Source organism: Papaver somniferum, chromosome 8 (assembly GCF_003573695.1).
Source record: "Papaver somniferum cultivar HN1 chromosome 8, ASM357369v1, whole genome shotgun sequence".
NCBI classification, from domain to species: Eukaryota; Viridiplantae; Streptophyta; class Magnoliopsida; order Ranunculales; family Papaveraceae; genus Papaver; species Papaver somniferum.
In genome coordinates this window covers 111115554-111138504 of record NC_039365.1, presented here as the reverse complement: position 1 = coordinate 111138504, position 22951 = coordinate 111115554, and the positions used below count along the sequence as shown (strand labels likewise).

Below are 22951 nucleotides of genomic sequence, written 5' to 3'. Positions count from 1 at the left end.
ATTTTCAAGATGATTGAAACATATCATGACTTTCGTCACATGGTAAAGATAAACTTGGTTAAAGCGAAAATCTTACCAACTCATATTTCGAGATATAGATAGGCGAGGTATACTCGTCTCGAAATACCAAATGTGTATAATCAAAGTCTATATATATAGCATACGACTTCTTGTCTCAAAGAGTAGAATATAGAGTAGATAGACTTTTGAGTGATATATAAGTTCAAGTCTTCACATACCTTTTTGTCGAGAAGTTCCACCGGTTCCTTGAGTAGTTCTTCTACTTGTATGATGAATCGCCATGAAGTCCTTGAGCTCAACTACACTTTCTATCCTAGTCCGATACTTAGCTATAATAGACTAGAAATCAAGACTTATAGTTTTGATCACTAACATTGACAAACATGCTTGAGATAGCAACGCATGCGAGTTCGACCGAGCAATGCACTAACAACCTGTAGAAAATAATTCAATTTTCCACCAAATAAAGGCTACAATCATCCACAGTTTTGAAACACGAAGCACAGTGAGCATGGACTGAATCCACTTCATACTTGCAAGGAGTTGTGTCGAGCTCAAAAGATTCTTAGCATTCGGTAACACTGTTGAACTAGTTGCCCCAAAACTTACCAAGTAGCTTGCTAATAATCCATGTACACACCTCTTACCTCGATCAAACAACATACGAATATATATATTATATCTCCGCTCATATGGTGGTGGAAGTATGATATGCGCAGATTTCCACCACAAAGAAACCAACAACATTAGCTCATTCACATATGTATTCTGAAATGTAATCCAGTTAGCAACACCAAAACTCTCAGAATTAGATTTCCCTAACATGGGTTCATGCATCTTTCCTCTATCAAACAATAAACGAACACAACTCAGAGAAACAGATTTTCCAGGTAGCTCGATGACAATCCATATAACAGAACTATTATTAATTCTTGTACTCCATAAACTCGTTGAACTTAATCTGAATTTCCACTTCAATAGGGCTATTAACCTTAAAACATACGAAATGTAAAGCATGGTGAGTGTGGACTGAGTTCCCATCACTCTTGCGAATAATTTCAACTTGATAGAACCCACAACGGTGGATAACAGCACACAGGTTCATGTAAAGCATAACAAAAAGACAGAATATCGAAAATAGTGGAGTATAAAATTACCATCTCAACTTCCTCTAGAATAGTAGGAACTCCATAGATAACAGGTGCAAGTATCCGATAATGCAAACATAACGCCCTTCTTAAAAGTCTGAGATAACTTCTAATTAACGAAGGAGGCATCATAAGAGGATGGTAATGGAACAATATAAAATTACCAGTTGAAGTCGTGTCCCCAGTCAGTTGGTATAAGAACGGATTTGTTGGCATATAAGCTGTAAGAAATTGATCAAAACCAACACCACTATCCCCATTGTTGGCCAACATCAACACAATCAGATACCTAAATAGAAATTATGAGAAACACCCCAGTCTAAAATCCAGTCTGTATACAAAATTTTCATTATCATTCCTAAAACTTGACTTAGCAAGCCACTTCCCACGATCAAATACGGAGCAAGGATAATACAAATAATCAGATAAATATAAGGCACCAGTTAAACTCCACATCCACACTAAAGAACCGGAGTCATGAACTGGAATCACCGTAAGAAAATCAGCAGTTGAATTCGAGAGTGTAACTACTAGAGAAAATAATGTATTTGCTGACATATCAGCTCCTTTAGGTAGGTGATAACCACATGCTCCACCATCTTCCAAGTGCCTGTACAGTAGTGGCATATCACTGTTGACATTTCTCATAATCACGTCCTTCAAAAGCGCAAGTATCCTGCTCCCACACCGTTAACTACTACAAGCATCTCCTGGATTTCTTCTCTTCCTTCATAGAAATCCATTCCCTTACAACTCCCCGGAAGACTCAAGAAATTATTACGATCACTTCCACCGAGTTAAGAGAATCACAAAACCTTTATTTCGGTGAGAATTATGTCTACCAGGATCAAACAACTTGCAAGTGTCGCAGTCTTCACCCTCACTGGTAAGGAAAATTCCAATCGAAAAATATAATTAGTTCCCACCTTGAAAAATAAGCTCATATACATAATTACCACTTCTTAGGACATCAATTTCTTTACCACGGTCGAATACGTTACCGGTAAGGTTGAGACAAGAGTGATAAGAAACACAAATTGTCCATTTGAAACACACAGTACCCAACAAAAACATTTTTCCAGGTTTAAAGAACACGAATATCATTGAATTCGTAAACCACACTATAGTTCGATACTCAAACATAGAATCAAGTTTCGCAAAACAAGAAACCCATACAGTAAGGCCGATATCTTTCCCACGATCAAACACACTGTGAGTAAATTCGAAAATAAGGAAGAAACGTTTATCAACTGAAGAATTCGAACATGCCTTACCTCTTTGAAGTTTCGAAAGAAAATCATCTCCGTCATAACTCAAACTCCTGGCTACACTCTCAGCAGGCATTTTGAGTAAACCATTGATTAGCTGTAACCTTGGAGAACCTTTATTGCCCCTGGAACTTCATCTACTGTTAAGATGAACTTGAAGAATTGGTTCACAGGCATTGCCAGACTCACTGCCCCTTGTCACAGGAAGTATCAATTTAATGTAAAGCACATTACCCTTCTCTGGAATTTTATTAAATAGCTTGCTGGAATCAAGCTTGTATCTATTTTTAACAGACTCCAACAAATTCGAAATCCCAAACAACGGATCTAAATGGTAACCCATTTCAAAATTCAGTTCATAAGCAGATTTACCATTATAAGCATCCATGAATTCCAACCCCTTACAAGCAAACAGACATGAAGTAGTTGTATTAAAACCAAATTTATAAACTCCAACCAAATAAGAAAACCCCTTAATGAATTTGAAATCCTTCACCTCAGCATTTGTAACCTTTCCAACTTGAGAGTTCAAAACAATATTAAGATAATTATGTTCAGGAGCGAAGGGTTTACCCTCTTGATAATCTAGGAAATTCGATTTCTCCCTGTGTTCATGAACTTCATTAGTAGCACTATATCCATCGGTTACAGAGAGAACAACTTTAAAACTAGATTGAAATTTACCTTCATATGTTGCACTAGGAGTTGAAGGATTTTGAGATAATATTGTTTCTGAACTTGAATCAACTGAGTCAAGTGAAAATGATTTCAATTCGACGTCAATTTCATTCTTGGTCATCTTCAACTCTAATTCACCAGATCTGTGAGTGCAATTTATTGTTGCAGCAGAATCTGAGACTTCAGCTCCAATTAAATCATAGCTATCTTTAGTCATGGACTCAACTTTCTCAACATCAGTTTCTACCTGCGAATCAATAGCTACGCCACCGATCTCATCGTCGAATCTTGGTGTCGATCTGTTAGAATACTTTCTCCACGTAGCATAGAAATAATCATTAAAAGCTAAATCAGACTCCGGTGAAGACTTGTTCTGATTTTCCCATAGCAACTTGAAATAATAATTTCGTTTCATAGAAATTTTTTCTTCTAGTTGTGAGACTTCATCCATCGCATCAGCCATGTTAGCAGTCCGAGAATCGACTGCTCTGATACCAATTGTAGTGAACCCACTACAAATTGGATAATCAGGAACAGTTTGGGTCTCTAAGGATAGAGATGATTTTGGATAGATAGAAGAATTTAGAGGGTTAAATCAAGAATTATACGAATTGGAGAGGTAAGAAGAAGAAGACATCGATAGAGAAGAAATTGCAGAAGGATTTAGTGAAGAAGATGAAGTTTTACATTTTCATTAGCTAAGGATCCAATACAGACTCAATGGGCATATAAGGACTGGACTCACTTGCATCATGTGCGAATAACACAAACGAGTAGCAATAAATAGGCTAACGGAAGATGACTAACGGCTAATATAAATGTTGACCAGCGGACACCCCATAAGAATGGGTTAGCCCCTAATAAATGGTCTGCTAATAACTGGGACATGATACATCCACGACAGTATCAGGATCCCACCAAATCACTTTAGAGAAACATATAAATGCAAAAATAAAAACAAAGTGATTCGGTAATAATTAATTGCGAGGATGACTCTTTCAAATGACTACCATAGCTGAGTTTCACATTCAATTATGAACATATGTATTTAAGGATTTTAGAACGAGAGAGTGGAACTCAATCTACAGTCGTAAGAACTGTTTCAACCTAAAAAGGTTTAGAGTGTCATGCTAAATATCTCATAATTAACTCAAAAGATGAAGTCTCAATTATACAAGAAATCAAAGAGTATGAAAATGCGGGGGTCTAACAACCACACCCAAAAATTCGTTTGGCAATCTGAGAGGACTTACTCCAGTACACTTTCTGGAAAATCAACTAGATAGTCAGACTCAATATAGAATAAAGTATATCAAAGAGTTTAATATCTCTAACTCTTAATTCAATCCGTAATCAGCAAATAGAAATTTGTGAGCCTGATTGAATATAAGAGGAGTTACTTGAACGGTACCAAAGACCAATGTTCAAGTGTCAATCAATGTAAATCAACAACCAAAGGTTGGATATTCTAATTGATTGATTTTAACGCACAACCTGTGATATTTCAATTATATAACAAAATATAATGCGAAAAAGAAATCACACAGACACCAGAATTTTGTTAACGAGGAAACCGCAAATGCAGAAAAACTCTGGGACCTAGTCCAGATTGAACACCACACTGTATTAAGCCGCTACAGACACTAGCCTACTACCAATTAACTTAGGACTGGACTGTAGTTGAACCTTAATCAATCTCACACTGATTCAAGGTACAGTTGTGCTCCTTACGTCTCTGATCCCATCAGGATATTACCCACTTGATTCACTTAGCTGATCTCACCCACAACCAAGAGTTGTTACGACCCAAAGTCGAAGACTTGATAGACAAATCTGTCTCATACTGAAAAGTTTATAGAATTGAATAAATCTTTCTCCCACAGAAATACCCAAGAGTTTTTGTTCCGTATTTTGATAAAATCAAGGTGACAGGAACCAATTGATAAACCAGACTTACATTCCCGAAGAACAGCTTAGTATTATCAATCACCTCAAAATAAACTTAATCGACTAGCGAAACAAGTTATTATGGAATCACAAACGATGAGACGAAGTTTGTTTGTGATTACTTTTCTATCTTGCCTATCGGAGATATAAAATCTCGAGCCAATTATTTCAATTGCACTCAACACGATAGAAACAACAATATCAGATCATGCAACTACAAAGATAATAGTTGTGTCTAGCTTCACAATCCCAATGAAGTCTTCAAGTCGTTAACCTATAGGGTCTCGAGAAGAAATCTAAGGTTAAAGGAGAATCGACTCTAGTTATTCAATTAGTAACACACATGAGGTATGGGGATTAGGTTTACCAGGTTCTAGAGTTCTCCTTTATATAGTTTTCAGATCAGGGTTTGCAATCCAAGTTACCTTGGTAACAAAGCATTCAATATTCACCGTTAGATGAAAAACCTGATTCAACCAAGCTAGTATCTTTCAACCGTTAGATCGAACTTAGATTGTCAAAGACAAATGAAATGTACCCTCATTTAGGTTTATGTAACCGTACCTAAACGTGTACACCATGTTGCTTCACAAATACTTAACCGAGGTTAGCCATATTATTACTCTCATATCAACCTTATTCATCTTAATCATAACTAGTTCAAATGACTCAAATGAAACTAGTTAAAGAGTTGTTCAATTGTTTAGAAAATACAATTGAAATCAAATCGGTTTGATTCACTAGAATCAATCGTGAACATTGTATCCACGATTTGCAAAGGTTTCATTTCTTATGATTTAAATGTTTAAGTTCATGGACTTGACCGATTTGACAAAGTAACCAGCTTAAATTTGCGTACGGGTATGCGTACTTAAGCAACCGGTTTTTGAGTTTGTAAAGTTTCCAAACTTAGCAGAAATTTTCAGTTCAAAAACTTCCGCCAGTATGCGTACGGATACACATACTTAAGGTGACTAGTTAAGATTTTTGCCAAAACCAAACTCAGCAGAAATTCTCAGTTCGATAACTTCCGCCAGTATGCGTACGGATACACATACTTAACCTGTCTCCTTCACCAATTTCATATACACACATATGCATACTCTTGGTTTCCGGTTTATGGACTTATACACTAATGTGCGAACACACTATATATGCAAAAGATGGTTACATCATCAACTCTTTATTTCAATCATTGAAACATTATTCTATAATGTTAATAGTCGTTTTCACACACTATTAACATCAAAGCAATTTTCAAGATATTGAAATAATCATTATTGAAACCTTCCAAGTCTTACACCAAATGATTGTATCGCACGAACCATGTAAGATGTTACTCGGCAGTTTTCTCATGATATAAGATGAACTTGGTCGAAGCGAAAGCTTACCAACACATCTTTAGAGAAATATGTAAGCGGGATATACTCAGCTCGAAGTCTTAAATGTGTATAGAGAAAACTATATCGTAACACGACTTATGTCTCAATATAGGATATAGTAGAATTAGATTTTCTAAGTGATAGATAAGTTCACGTCTCCACATACCTTTTGTCGAAGAAGTTCCACAAGCTCCCCTTAGTAGTTCTTCGTCTTCAAGAGATGAACGTTGAGAGATTTAAGCTCAACTACACTATCTATGTCCTAGGATAGAAATAAGGACTTATACTTTTGATCACTAACATTGACAAACATGCTTGAGATAGCAACGCATGCGAGTTTGACCAAGCAATGCTCTAACAATCTCCACCTTTTTCAATTTTAATGACAAAACTCTCAATACATATGGATTACAAAAAACATAAAAATGTAGCTTCTTATCCACACACTTGATCTCCTTGGCATCTTCAACGCGACTCGAAATCTTCGTCACTTCCAAGTACTCCATGATCCTAAAAGGTTGTAAGTTCAACATCACAGTTGTTGAAGATTCGTAGCTATAACAATGAGAAAATAAAATGCTCTCAATCATTGTTATACAATGTCATAGTATTATTATATAGCATCAAAACACTATGCTATATAATAATACTATGACATTGTATTACAACTTTGACAATAACACTATGGTGATATGCATCACTCCCCCTTAGTCAATACATATCTCAACATGAAAACCACTCCCCCTTACATAATGATCCGTAAACCATATGTATTTGTAGTGTGAACTATACATTAATTCTCCCCCTTTTTGTCAAAAAAATTGGCAAAGGTACGAAAGTTAGTGGGATCCTAATGAAATTTCCACGGAGATACATCATGACCAAAAGGTGTATTAACATACCAACAAATTTAGATGTAATCATAAAGCCGAAGCTAAATGCATTCATCAAGGAGTTAATGAAGATACAAGATAACCCCTAAAAATTCCACAACCGCACTTCCCACAAACATTTGGCAATTAAGCACAAGTTCAAAAGAACTCTCCCCCATAAAATGTCATCCTTAAGGAACAACAAAGACAACCTTACTTTCGCAAGAAAAGAATGATTTCTTTGGACAACCAAATCAGATGAAAACATGAATTTGAATCCAAAAAATTCAATTGAAATAACCACAAGAGAACCCATAGTTAGTTCAATCGAAAAATAACAACCAAATTAATCACAAGAAAACCCATGATTAGTTCAATTGGAATACACAACCAAATTAACCACAAAAGCGATCAATTTAATTGGTCATGCTCGACATAATCGAACTTACGGAGCAACAACTAAATAACCAAAAGAGAATGATTACTTTAGTTGATCATGTTCAACATAGGGAACCTTACGGAGTAACAACTAATTTAGTCATAAGAATGAACAACTCAGTCGATTGTGCTCAACATAAGAAACCTTATGGAACAACACAGTATATGCACAAAAATGTGGATTGGAGATCGACCAAATACTGCGGAATAGACAAGGATTCATTCTATCTTTCATCACTATTTTCACAATGACATATAATAGACTGTAAACAAAAGTTTTATCCTTTCTTTTTATCAAAACATGACATAAAAGGCTTTAACTTTTGTAATGTCAAAAGTTCATTCTATGTTCCATCAATACATTCATATCGACATAATAGAGATAACTTTTGAGCAAGTATGGGACAGTCACAGGTTCACGGACGTAAACAACATATCCCATAACAATTTGCAATATATAAAATCATAAATATTAAAATTACAAAAATCATCATCCAAAAAATACTTTAGAATTTAAATAAATAAATCTAAAAACAATGAAGATGGAAAAACGTTGGACGTAGCTATGTGTATTCTCAATAGTGGCTATTCCAAACCTAGTTATTCTTCTAAAAAACATAAAAAAGAAGATTTACTAGATATAATAAACTCAGACGAGATTAGAAACCATGGAATGAACAAGGTCAAGTTCATCAGTTGCTTTTTTTAGCTCCTCCTTCAAAAACACTAGATTCTTTGATGCAATCTCGAGATGTTCACGCACGACCTCAAAATCTTGAAGAAGATTTCCAACCAATTGGACAGACATCTGGATTGGAGATATTTTTCATGATAAATTTCTTTATAGCAAATAAAGAGAATGGGATCATCGTCAAGTTCAAAGGTTACTTCATCAAAGTTGTCTTCATTTTTGCTTCCTTCCATCGTGCACTTGCTCAATCAATCTCAGAAAAGTTCTTGGCGTTACCGAACTAGTATATGTATATCAAGGACTTGATACATATTTAAAGGAAAAAATCCCACAAGAGAAACCAAGGTTTCATGTAAATGTTTGGTAACGGGCCAGTGTGCACAGATACATGATTAAGACCCAAACCGAGGTCTATTAACGGATGGAGCAAAAAGGTTGAGAAGATGACAGGAGTCATTGATACAAGGTGACTCGACTTTTATTCTAGGAAGATAAACTAGTGTATCTTAAGAAGGTAAAAGGTAAACAATTTTAACAACAAACATTTTGGAGTAGACTACAGGAAAAGAGAACATTGTCATCACAATACAACTAGACCATTTGTCAAGAAGAAAATCTTCGTTGAGGGTTATGTGTATCTTCTCATTGGTCCATAGAGAGGATACACATAAAAGAATAGTCAAGTTGTATATTGATGAACATGAAGTTCATCAGTGGTGTTGACACACTCTTTTTTACTCTCCTCCCCTATACTAGAGAATGACAAGAGTTACCTAGATCAGCTGCTTTCCTTGCCTTTTTGATCTTTCGCTTGAGACCGTTGATACTGGTCTTGAGTTCCGAGACACGATTATTGATGTGAATGTAATCGACAATATCATCAAGATCATTATTGAGGTAAAGAGAGAAGTTTGAAGAATTTTTCTTTCTTCGACACCTTTTTCTTCTTACAGGTCTTTCAGAATTACCAGTCATCCACACAACATTGTTCCTTTTACAGTTGTAAGTAGAAGAAATGTTGTGGTCATAATCAGAAAAAGCCTCTATGCGGCCTTTTTCATGATTGTGGAATGAATTTTTAACTGAACACTGAGGAACAGGTTTAACGACTTCTTTCGACATCCAAATAAGAATGTTGTGAAGTTTTTCATTTCGTATACGAAGCTGACATCTTCTTTCAACATGACCTTTCTTTCCGCAATAATAGCAGTTGACATGAGAGTTTTTATTTTTCCTAAACTGAGTCATTCTTGTAGGCTCACAAACTTTTCTATCAGATACATCTACGGTAGTAGAAGGATTTTTTGCCTTAACAAAACTTATCTTACCTGTACCTGGAGCTTCTATACCTTTATAGCCCATACCATGTGTATCACGATGTTCTTTGCAAGCTCCAAGTATAGAAGATAGTTTTGTAGAGCTAGAATTGAACTTTTTCAAATTCTCTTCTAATGCTTTGTTCCTTGTAAGAGTCGTACTAAGATCAGTCTCCAAATTTTTTTCCCGTGTGAGAAAAGTCTTTTCTCTGACGTTGAAACACTCTTGTTGAGAGACATACATTGCATCGATTTCTGCAAGTCTATCTTTCAACACAACGAGATTCTAACGAACACCATCATATTCAGACATTTTTGAACATATATATTCGTTACGATCTTTAAGAGTAGCTTGTAATAAGCTGTTATAACTCTTAAAGAGTTTTCTCAATTTTATGTTTTCAACGTAGAGAGGAGTTAGAAATTCAGCCAAGTAGGATGTTGACTTCTTTTTATTTAGAAGACAATCAAAGAGGAGGATGTACAGTGACACTTCTTCTTCAACATCTGATCCTTCTTTTAAATCGCTCCCATCAGAGAGATTATCTAATTGTTCCTCAAGACAAGCTTCCCAGTCAAGAGTGGGTTTAGACAATGAAGAAGATGTGACCAATTTCTCAAGAGTATCGGGATTTTTAGCCAAGCTATCCTCAACTGGTGATGCGTGTTTAGAGACAATATTGTTCATCATCAGATCGCTACAAACACAGACTTGTAAAGTATTTAACGTGTTTGCCTGCTCTGATACCAATTGAAAATGCGGGGGGTCTAACAACCATACCCAAATTCGTTTGGTAATCTAAGAGGACTTACTCCAATACACTTTATAGAGAATCAACTAGACAGTCAGACTCAATCTAGAATAAAGTATATCAAAGATTTTCATATCTCTAACTCTTAATTCAATCCGCAATAAGAAAATAGAATTCTGCGAGCCTAATTGAATATAAGAGAGTTACTTGAATGATACCAAAGACCAACGTTCAAGTGTGAATCAATGTAAATCAGCAACCAAAGGTTGGATATTCTAAATGATTGATCTTAACGCACAACCTGTGATATTTCAATTATATAACAAAATATAATGCGGAAAAGAAATAACACAGACACCAGAATTTTGTTAACGAGGAAACAGCAAATGCAGAAAAACCCCGGGACCTAGTCCAGATTAAACACCACACTGTATTAAGCCGCTACAGACACTAGCCTACTACCAATTAACTTCGGATTGGACTGTAGTTGAACCTTAATAAATCTCACACTGATTCAAGGTACAGTTGTGCTCCTTATGTCTCTGATCCCAGCATGATATTACGCACTTGATTCCCTTAGCTGATCTCACCCACAACCAAGAGTTGTTACGACCCAAAGTCGAAGACTTGATAGACAAATCTGTCTCACATAGAAAAGTCTATAGAATTGAATAAATCTTTCTCCCACAGAAATACCCAAGAGTTTTTGTTCCATCTTTTGATAAATCAAGGTGAACAAGAACTAATTGATAACCAGACTTATATTCCCGAAGAACAGCCTAGTATTATCAATCACCTCATAATAAACTTAATCGACTAGAAGCGAAACAAGTTATTGTTGAATGACAAACGATGAGATGAAGTTTGTTTGTGATTACTTTTCTATCTTGCCTATCGGAGATATAAAATCTCGAGCCAATTATATCAATTGCACTCAACACGATAGAAACAACAATATTATATCACGACAAAGATAATAGTTGGGTCTGGATTCACAATCCCAATGAAGTCTTCAAGTCGTTAACCTACAAGGTCTCGAGAAGAAACATAAGGTTAAAGGAGAATCGACTCTAGTTATGCAACTAGTAACACACAAGAGGTGAGGGATTAGGTTTCCCAGTTGCTAGAGTTCTCCTTTATATAGTTTTCAAATCAGGGTTTGCAATCCAAGTTACCTTGGCAACAAAGCATTCAATATTCACCGTTAGATGAAAAACATGATTCAACCAAGCTAATATCTTTCAACCGTTAGATCGAACTTAGCTTGTTACACACAAATGAAATGTACCCTCATTTAGGTTTATGTAACCGTACCTAAACGTGTACACCATGTTGGTTCACAAATACTTAACCGAGGTTAGCCATATGATTACTCTCATATCAACCTTATTCATCTTAATCATAACTAGTTCAAATGACTCAATGAAACTAGTTAAAGAGTTGTTCAATTGTTTAGAAAACACAATTGAAATCAAATCGGTTTGGTTCACTTGAATCAATCATGAACATTATAGCCACGGTTTTCAAAGATTGCATTCCTTATGATTTAAATGTTTAAGTTCATGGACTTGACCGATTTGACAAAGTAAACCAGCTTACGTATGCGTACGGGTATGCGTACTTAAGCAACCGGTTTTTGAGTTTGTAAAGTTTCCAAACTCAGCAGAAATATTCGGTTCAAAAACTTCCGCCAGTATGCGTACGGGTACGCATACCTAAGGTGACTAGTTAAGAGTTTTGCCAAAACCAAACTCAACAGAAATTCTCGGTTCGAGAACTTCCGCCAATATGCATACAGATACGCATACTTACCCGTCTCCTTCACCAATTCCTTATACACACATATGCATACTCTTGGTTTCCGGTTTATGGACTTATACACTAATGTGCAAACACACTATATATGCTTATATCCAAAGATGGTTACATCAAAAATTCTTTATTTCAATCATTGAAATATTCTTCTATAATATCAATAGTCGTTTTCACACACTATTAGCATCAATGCAATTTTCAAGATATTGAAATAATCATTATGGAAACCTTCCAAGTCTTACACCAAATGATTGTATCACACAAACCATGTAAGATGTTACTCGACAATTTTCTCATGATATAAGATGAACTTTATTGAAGCGAAAGCTTACCAACACATATTTCGAGAAATATGTAGGCGAGATATACTCAGCTCGAAATCTCAAATGTGTATAGAGAAAACTATATCGTAACACGACTTATGTATCAATATAGGAGATAGTAGAAATAGACTTTCCAAGTGATAGATAAGTTCAGGTCTCCACATACCTTTTATCGAAAAAGTTCCACAAGCTCCCCTTAGTAGTTCTTCGTCTTCAAAATATGAACGTCGAGAGATTTAAGCTCAACTACACTATCTATGTCATAGTCCGAGACATCTACAAATAGGCTAGAAATCAAGACTTATAGTTTTGATCACTAACATTGACAAACACGCATGCGAGTTTGACCGAGCAATGCTCTAACAGAGTATTACTTTATATATATATATATATATATATATATATATATATATATATTTATGAAAACCAAACATGCTTAACAACTCCCCCACACTTAAACTCAACATTGTCCTCAATATTCAAAACCGAATATTCTGGTTTCTGACATAACAGCCCTGAAAAACTCAAAAACTGTACAAATGGGTAAGGAACTAGGAAAAACATCCTAAACGAAAGTTGTTCGCATACATCTTTTATATAAGGTTTCATAAGTGTACATTGTTTAGATAAAGATTATGACTTTTATGGTTTCCGGACTGACTGACATGCAATCTGAAAAAGTTCTGGAAAAATACCGAAACTCAAATGTCCAGGCCTATCGCTCCAACTTACAGACTCCGAATTCAAATTTATTTTTGGAAAAGAAATATGAGTCTGTCCTCTTTAAAATTTGGGGTCAACCACTCAAATTGAACTCCGTATGAAGTCTCGGGAGTTATTTTCATGATAACTGTGCATTCAGAATTTTCTGACGAGAATTCGTCAAAACTTTCATTAGAAATATAGGACTTTGTAAAATCTAAGATGGGAATGCAAGATATGATATGAAAAAATAAAAAAATTAAAAGCAAAAGGGATAGAGATACAAAACCGATGGGTTGCCTCCCATGAAGCGCTTGGTTTAATGTCGTCAGCCCGACGTTATTGTTATCGTCCGTACACTAGTAATATGAAAATTTGGTAATCCTTCCAAATAACAATCTGCAATTCAAATAACAGCTTCACAAAAATATTAGCACAAAATATAAATTTTGAAGCTATCACTTTATTGAAGTTTCCCCCACACTTAGTCTTTTCTACACTCGGAAGTGGATAGAGAACATAACATTCAGGAACTTCAATAGGTTGCTCAGCTTGATGAACCTGCACAATACTCGAATCAAACACATCAAGTGGTGGATACTTAGAAGCAAAATAATCAGTTAGAACTTTGGAAGCACACAACTCCAATCCTAAGTGAGGTATTTTCTTTAAAGTTGGGTTAACAACTCCTTGAGAAGCTACTTCAATTGGATGGAAAAGATCAATAGATATGAAAGTATGCAAAGGATTAGACAAACCTTGTACGTGATCCTCATATTTCTTAATTAACAATGAATTATTTACCTCAAGTATATTGTGGTCCTCTATCGAACTATTATTATCTAGCATAATTGGGTCTTCCATGACTTCAATCAATTTGGTTTCATTCTCAATCTCAATCTACCCAACAACCTCGACATCGGGATTGGAATCCTCTCCTAAAACGTCTAGTTTATTGATGCAACTCCTAATTTCTTTGTTTGAGTACGTTATACCATTTATAACAATAGATATCTCATACCCAATCTCCTCCTTTTGAGTAGGCGAGTGATCGTTATTATGATCTGGAGTTGGAATAATTGTATCATTGTTGCAAGGATTTTCAAGATGTTGTTCATCTTCACCAGGATCATTGTCAACCTCAAAATCGTCAACATCCCAACGACGTTCGAATTCCATGTCTATGGCCTTCTTAATTTCGTCAAGAGTCCCTTGTGATGCACCAGCTTCTTTTAGTTGGTTGTATCGCGCATATAGTTTTCTGATGTTAATACGCTTTCCACCGTTATGCACAATCTCCACTTTTGGAAATAGTGAAGGAAAAACACGATAAAGAGGAGTAGATCTTGATTCGGTATCATAACCTTTTAGTTCCAAACTCTCTGTCATTTGCACATTACTAGAAAACAATTGATCAGAAACATAACTATCCTTCCATCCTCGTGATTGTTCACTTACATGCCCGTCATAAGGTTGTTGACATGTATGAGAATATCCGTAAGGTTCCGTAGGATAATGATCATAGCCAAAAGATTGGTTTTGATTATATCCATAGGATGGTTGGTAGTTGTCATATGAATGAGATTGAAAACCATATTGATTACACTTTATGTGAATGATCTTGTGCTCTGTACATGTATTTTCCGTAAGGAAACATGACGATTCACAAGAAAAACAAAATCAAAACAAAAATCTAAAAACAAAAATAAAAACAAGCTAAACAAATAACAAATCAATTAGCAACTGCTCCCCGGCAGCGACGCCAAAATTTGATGCATGTCGTTAATGCAACAAATTAATCAAGATATTTCCCACTAATTAACTGGTAATATAGCGGTAGTAAGAGATCGTTCCCACAGAGAGCTGTGTAATTGATAGGTTAATTGTATTAGCGAAATAAAGTAAATCACAAAGGGGGATTAGTTTTATTATAAATAAAGAGACAATAAGAAGAAAGGGATGATTAAGGAATCCTTCGTCGTTACCAATCGATAGCTGGATTAATATACTTATCTATCTTTCGTTAGAACCATTCATCACCAGCCATAGAATAACATTTAGATCAGTGTTATCCCCAAAACTCCTCCAATCACTGGATACGGAAGTTCTCGACTACCAGATTCTATCCAACGAACCACCAAGTAGTAAATCACTCAAGGTGTAATCCAATCGAACGCCTTAAGATTTTTGAATTTAGGTTGATCCTAATAGTTAAACTCTTAGATCAAGATTTACTTGCTGGTGTTGTTTTTACACAAGATTGCTCCACAGAATCCCTCTGTAAGGTCTCGCGATCCCTACTTGTGTAGAGAGTTAATCGACGATTAATTATCTCATAACTTCTACTAGAGATAAAAAAATCAATAGACTAATGTAATATGCATCCCAAATCAATCTAAGAATCACTCATAAACCCTGGATATGGTACAGAAAAACGAGATGATAAAAACTCTCAATAGATTTGTATATTATTAATAAATCTTCACGCTTAGAACATTGAATTCATCATTAATCAACAAAGGATTTAGCTACTCATATTACAAAGATGATGAATAATGGTGGTTTCCCCCTAAAGGGGTAAACCCTAGGTTTTGATGTAGAACTTGTGATATGATATTGATTGATTTTATGTGAAAGGTCTAATATCTATTTTTATAGGTTTACATTGCTTGGCCATCAAGTATCTAGTTCGGTTCAAGAACCCGACCCGAAACTATGAAATAAAGACCCTAACCGTGACCCTAGGCCTTCACAAGTACGCATACCCGTTTTTATACTTGTTAAGTATGCGTACCGGTATGCGTACCTCAAGTTCCAGCAGAAATTTTCGGAACTAAGGTATGCCTACCCGTTTGCATATTTTAGTTCTTCGGTATTCGATAAAAGCTCGTTTTGGCCACAACTTCTTCGTCCGAACTAGGAATGGCCTCATTACTTTTGCATTCTCTTCAAGATGGTGATGAGAAATCCTTAATTTGAATGAGTTAAGATCGGTCTTTGGCCCGTCTCTTGATTTTGAGCGTTTTGCTCCTTTTTGTCGCACTTCTTCTACTTCTCTTGGAATTGGGCACTTGGATACTTGGAATAGTTCTTTTCTTAGCTCTTTTCGGCACTTTGTATCTCCTTTTTGGATGACTCACCTAATATAGACAAATAAGAGAAAACAAGAGTAATAATAAGAAAATATACAAGAATAATAGATAAAACAAGTATGGAATGGACACTAAAATCATATGAATTATGCACTTATCACTTGATAAAAATCATTAAATCCATTTTTTATTTTAAGAAAACAATCATAAAATAAATTGCACAGATTAATAAAATAAAAGTTACCATTTTTTCATTGGCGAAATAGCTTCTGTCGTCGCCCCAGAGATTAAGTTTATCTCATCATGTTGAAAACACGCTCAAAAGAATTTTTCATTGCTCAAAAAGGTGATTATAAGGTGAAAAGAGTGAAAAATAAGAAAACAGTCGGAAACTACAGTTGCTAAAGGGGCACTCTCAGTCGCTAGAGGTCTATGACAACTGCTGCTATTAAACGATATATCACTTCTGTTGTAGAATAGACGACAATTCTCAAAAAAAAAAAAATCGTCTTCAACACTTTCAGCAGTAGAACCAGTTTCCTGCAGCTCGATTTTCTTTTGTTTGTTCTCTGCCTAAGCTTCCCTAATGATTCGATCCCCTTCTACGTGTCCCGACAATCCTTTTTATACTAGACAGGTTCCAAAAATCTCCGTGATAATTCCACATATCCTTGTTTACTTCTCGGGAATATTTGTTTCCTTTTTACTGCCAGGTACAAGTTTTATTATTTTTCTTTATGTGCTTCTCGTGTCTGTTGATATCGACACGTCCAATCCTCATCTCTGTTGTACCAACCACGAGTAATTCTTCCAAAACTAACATCTACAGAATCTCAATATTATTTCCTTCCCTGTTTTACCAAAACACTTATTTTTTTTTAATCTCTTTACGTGTCTGGGTTTCTCAAAACTTTCCTAAACTCTCTGGATGTGATATACATGAATCCTATGCGAATATTTTTCTTTCCTCTTCCCATAACTTATGTTTTCCATTCCCTGTTTCACTTTGAATCCCGACGATCCATCCGAAGTTTTTTTAATCCAACACGCATAACAAGCCTGTTTATGCCTAATATATTAAACCCAATCAAAAGGTAATTGAATCTCCTTAAAAGTCGTCTAAAAAATTCCCACCCTAAATCTGGTTCGATATTGTCTACTTTCCCTCCAAAAGTGAATTCGAATTTTTTGAAGATGAAGTGCCCTGATCTAGCACTCTGGTGCCTTTTGAGTCCCCTGGGGCTGCCTTTATCCAAAATGAGGGTACCTTTAGTAATTTTCCCAGGGATGCCTTTAACACTTTTTTCTAGTCGAATTTTTGCTAAAATGTTTCTTTCCCAAAAATACCTGCAAACACATAAAAAGCCATAGTAAGTACAAAAAATGAGTACTAACAATATAAAGAATAGAAAGGCAAAGGAAATGGACTGAGATGGGCAAAGGAAATGTACTTAGACAGCATTCACATCATATCAGATGTTGAGGCAATAGTTAAATTCATCAACAATATTTCTTTTTCAATAAGATGGGAGAATAGAAAGATTATGCAAGAGATCAAACATTTGCTTACTTCTTTCAACTTTACTAAAGTCTCTTATGTTAGTAGGAATTTTAATTCTTCAGCAGATTTTATTTCTAAAGTAGTAAGAAGACATAAACTTCAAGTAAAAGGATTTAGTCATGGTGTTACCAACTGCAAACAGTGTTATCCAGGCTTTTAGATTCTGGTATTGATTAATAAAATCTCCCTTTTTATACAAAAAAAAAAAAAACAATATAAAGAATTGAAATTAAAATACACACATAAATGTGTCTATCTGATACCTCATCACAACGTTCTGGGGAATATAGAGTCGTAATACTTCTGAAATAGACTCCTAAGGTATATAAAACATCATTCATCCACGGGCTTCACAGAACAATTCAACATGTATCCCCATGTCTAGTGAATGAAAACCTCTTAGCTATTTTACACCTAGGGATCAATTCAATACTATTTCAACCAACGTGATCATTAGAGCCAAGTCAGTGAAACCTGATATCAGTGCTGAAAAAACCAAAGCATCATCAACAAAACCTCTCTATATCAGAACCCACATACTACTTGTAAGCTTCCTCTTCTTACCGGATTACGTCCAGAGTGGGTACTTCACCTCTGTTGCAGCTACTGATTTTAACTACACTAGTCAACTATTAAAGACACGCTGAATTAGGAACTCTCAAGGTAAAGTCATCCACTCTAGTCATTCTTCAATCAATATTTGATAGAAAGTACCCATGGTTATGATATTTATCTCAGTTATCACTGGTAACGAGGCAGCTACAACCATATTCATCACATAGTGAACACTCAACAGAGATGTGACCACTTCATATCCAGGATTCTCATCTTAACCTATGGAATATGGTCTTACAAGTTGTTGTGAAGAATTCAGTGACGTGTTGAAACTTTAACGCATTGCTTTCGTCCTCTCGGCTTGATCCATACTGGTGGTCCTCTTATCTTATCCATATTTCATCTTTCTTCTTCAGCAGTCTTCACCAGAAACATGAATATGATAAGTCAACATCATGCTCGAGCCAAAAGTTTAAAAGATTTGTAAGAAACTCTAAACCATGAGGTCTTCACTATTTTTTATGAGGTGGTCAGCCATGAAGCTTGCCACGAGGTCGCCATCCATAAAGTTATCCAAGGGATCGCTTGCCGTGAAGTCTTAACCTCCACTTGGATCCTCACTTATTTCTCGAAGCTTCACATCCTTTAGGAGATTTACAAAGCCTTCACCTCCATAAATCATTCACCTACACAAAGCCTTCATATCCATGAAGCCTTCACCTCTATGAAGACTTCAGGTCCATTACGCCTTCATCCTTTCACCTATCATCACATCTCTTCTATTTGTCGTTTCTACCCATACTATCACATATGACGTTCCAAAAACCATGAAATCGATAACAATCGATGAGGAACGAGGCAATTTATTCTTAACTAGAAGTGTTCATCTATATATCTGCTACAACATACCTAAAGGGCGGATACACGTGCTGAGAGATAATGTCTCATATGCTAAAGTCAATGGAGTTTGAAAATTTATGCGAGATTACAAATTAAAAACGTGCACGCATTTTTGACTGACCATATAAGCTCTGAATAAGGTGATTCTTTTTTCATATGATATCTTAATCTCTTAGCTTCAAAAGTTTGGGTCAAATGTCAGAAACCGACAATGTATGGAGATTCTAGGGCTCCTGGAACGAATGGCACGAAAACAAGGGTTTTCATACAGGATTTAATATATTCATCCTCAGAGAGACCTCATCCTCCTACATGCCCTCATCTACTCAGAGAGGTCATCTCTTTAGATTCAGCATCATCTTCTCAGAATATTTCACAACACAGAAAACATCATCAACCTTATGTCATCATTGCTTCGCTGTTGTGACCATTTCCGTCTCAATTTTCGATGTTGTTGCTGCCATCCCTGCTACCCAGTTCTTTGTCACACGAGACAAAGTCAACAGATCCTCAACACTTCTTTTTTGTTTTGTTTTTATGTGCTTCAAGATGTCAGAGTCCACTCTAGACTCATCCACAACTCTGGTTTATCATCGACTCCTCAGGACGACTCCCGTTATTTTCAATCCTTCTACCACTGGCTTCGACTTCAGGCTTCAGCTAGGGATGTCCGTTTAGTGTCTATTGCTGCTTTCCGATATCATTATTAGCACTTAGCAATACTTAATAAAATGCTAAGCACCATAGTCTAATGTTTGCTCACAAAAGAATTTAATCCTAAATCCAAAGTCTGTGCCAAGGACATTGCTTGAAGGAGATAAAGCTGAGTAACTACTCTTAAACTGAGTCTCAAATTTTGAATATTTTCTGGCTTATTGTCACCATCTAGTGCTTACTACGAAACATTTTTGTTCTGTGCTTAGTAGGGGACTTAATGTTGATGATGGTTGTTTGACAAGGGAAAACCTTGTAATTTCGCCTCTGAACCCGTAACAGAGACTTATCTATAAGTATATATGTGCAAGGGCTTTCCCCAGCTGGATTCTCGGCATCCTATATATATTTATGGAATATCTTAGTACTTATATTGTACTCGCATCTGTATTTAATCTACTCTGATTGGAAGACTCCTAGATAGATTAACCACTAGTATAGAGAAATATTATCCTCAGAATATCACCGGTGCTAGTTTCAATATACTCTTGTTCCTAAGCAAACACTAATATTGAATCTTTTCAAAGTTGCAATAATTCCACAGTTGAATTCCTTGAACTTGTTTCATATATTTAGACTCTCATAGAGTAATATTGAACATCATCTCGAGCCGAAGAACTTCCACGGCTGAATTCCTTGGACATGTTGCATTGGCCAAAATAATGCCAACACATATGTCATGCGATTGAGGAGACCTAAGAAGTCCATAGGCATGGCTGTGATACTGGAAAGTGTCGGCACTAGTAGCGCATAGGCCATGGCCATGACGCCGTCAAGGGCCACCACTGGCACTTCATAGGACTTCGCCATAGGCATGGCCAACCTTGCCAGCGTCAGCGTCATGGCCATTCCGGACAACACTGTCACCTGCTGTCTCCCGGACAACCCCCTCATATGTTGTTCCTGTCAGCACCATCACATGTTGCTCCTGTCAGCACTGTCACCTGTTTCTCTAGCTCCAGCAGCGCCAGGCCAAGTTGTCAGCGTCGGCCAAGTTGTCAGCGACTTCATGCTGTCCATGTCAACATTCCATTTTTCCATGACAAAAGCTTCATGCCTGTCTGCGCCAACAACTTCATGCCCGTACCAGTAGCTTTTACATGCGTCTGCACCAGCGTCATTTCTCAGCTTTAGCCAAGCTTGGTCAAGTTATCTTAGGCCACAACATCATGGCCAGCTATCGACTCGTTGATGGCCAAGTTATCTTGGGACACATCACCTTGGTTGTACTCTTTAGTCAAGAGTCAATCCATAAACATAACATTGTGAAGCTATGACTTGTCCATAACAAAAGATGGTCCATGAGTCCACTAATTCCTACGAGAAATTAAAACATGTTACATGAAGGGATTTTCATGGGGTATTGGTCTAGTGATTTACAACAACATGCGTCGTGGAAACATTCCATGATGAGAAAGTGACGAGTAGTGATGACGGTTAAGAGTAGTTGGTTAGATGATGGAGTAATGGTCTACAAGTTTACATAAACTCCCATAGCATAACGGGCGTAGTTTTACCATTACCTCCACTATATCCATCTCTCCATTTCTTCACGACCGCCACTACTTATGAGCAAAGCAGCATGTATCCATAATAGCTATAAATAGACCCCTTCGTCCATTATTCAAGAACAGGAAAATCTTACGATTCAAAGATTTGATTATTCACAGTTATCGTCAACCTTACACACACAATTTATCACCACTGTGATTCATCAACTTTCTATGCTTCCCCTCCCCTAAGATCAACCGATATGATCTCTCTTTCTAACTGAAGCAAGATATGGACGACCATTTTCTTGGTTTAGGCTCGTCTTGTACGATTTGATCTCTGAACCTAAATAAAGTACTTTGATAGTACATTGTTTATTCTAGAACCAAATTTTAGGTACAAACAATATCGATGCAGTTTGAAAAGATAACATCTGACAAAGTATCTTCACCGGTGTAGGGGTGTAAATTCGGGCAGGCCGGGCCACCCGACCCAAAAACTAAGACAGGCCGGGCAGGCCAGGCTTAATATTTGTGAGCTCGTAAACAAATTCAGGCCGGGCACAAGTAGATAATTTGCTATCCAAAGACCGCCCAAAGCCCGCTTTTTATACGGGCAGGCCAGATCGGGCCGGACAAACCACTATTTTTTTTTTTTTTAAGTTTAAATTTTCAAATGAACGGTATTAAATACAATATCCTTTCCTTTCCAACATCGCATATCGTAAGTGATAGTATTATTTTATATTTAAATTACACTAACAAATTTTTAATTTTAGCCTGTAATAAATAATTAATTAGAGTACAATAAACTTTCTAATAAGAAAATATATTACCATTAATGTTTTGAAAAGGTTACTTATAAGTAAAAACAATTATATATTTTATTTTTCTTGACACAAAATTGACAATTATAAAATTGTAACTTTTAAGTCTTTTTAAGAGGATATTAAATGATTAATGGCACATAAAAGGCTTTCAGGCCGGGCACCAGGCCGGGCATCATAATTAATCGCAAAGCCCGAGACCTCCCAATAATTTAATCTAGGCCGGGCCGGGTGGTCCATGACGGGCCATAACAGGCTTTGGGCTACTTCGGGTACAGACGGGTTCGGGCGGATACAAGCAGGCCGAGTATTTTCGGGTATTATTTACACCCCTACACCAGTGTATCTACCTGAAGAGAGAAACCCTACTCCAGAAGTTTAGTAGACAATCCCTCATTATACTACTTAAAAGAATTTCAAACTGTAATGACATTAGAGCAAGATCCCATGGAAAGTGTG

The 22951-nt window shown here is 36.2% G+C and overlaps 1 protein-coding gene across 1 annotated transcript; it reads right to left on the bottom strand.

Annotated features, from left to right (window-relative positions):
* Nucleotides 1-435: 435 nt before the first annotated feature.
* LOC113306790 lies at nt 436-3755 on the bottom strand. The gene is made up of 2 exons (XM_026555712.1): nt 2444-3755; nt 436-2052 (listed from the first exon to the last, which is right to left on the bottom strand). Exon 1 carries the CDS (start codon nt 3576-3578, stop codon nt 2571-2573), a length of 1008 nt encoding a protein of 335 aa, XP_026411497.1. The 5' UTR covers nt 3579-3755; the 3' UTR covers nt 436-2052; nt 2444-2570.
* Between the last annotated feature and the right edge of the window lie 19196 nt (nt 3756-22951).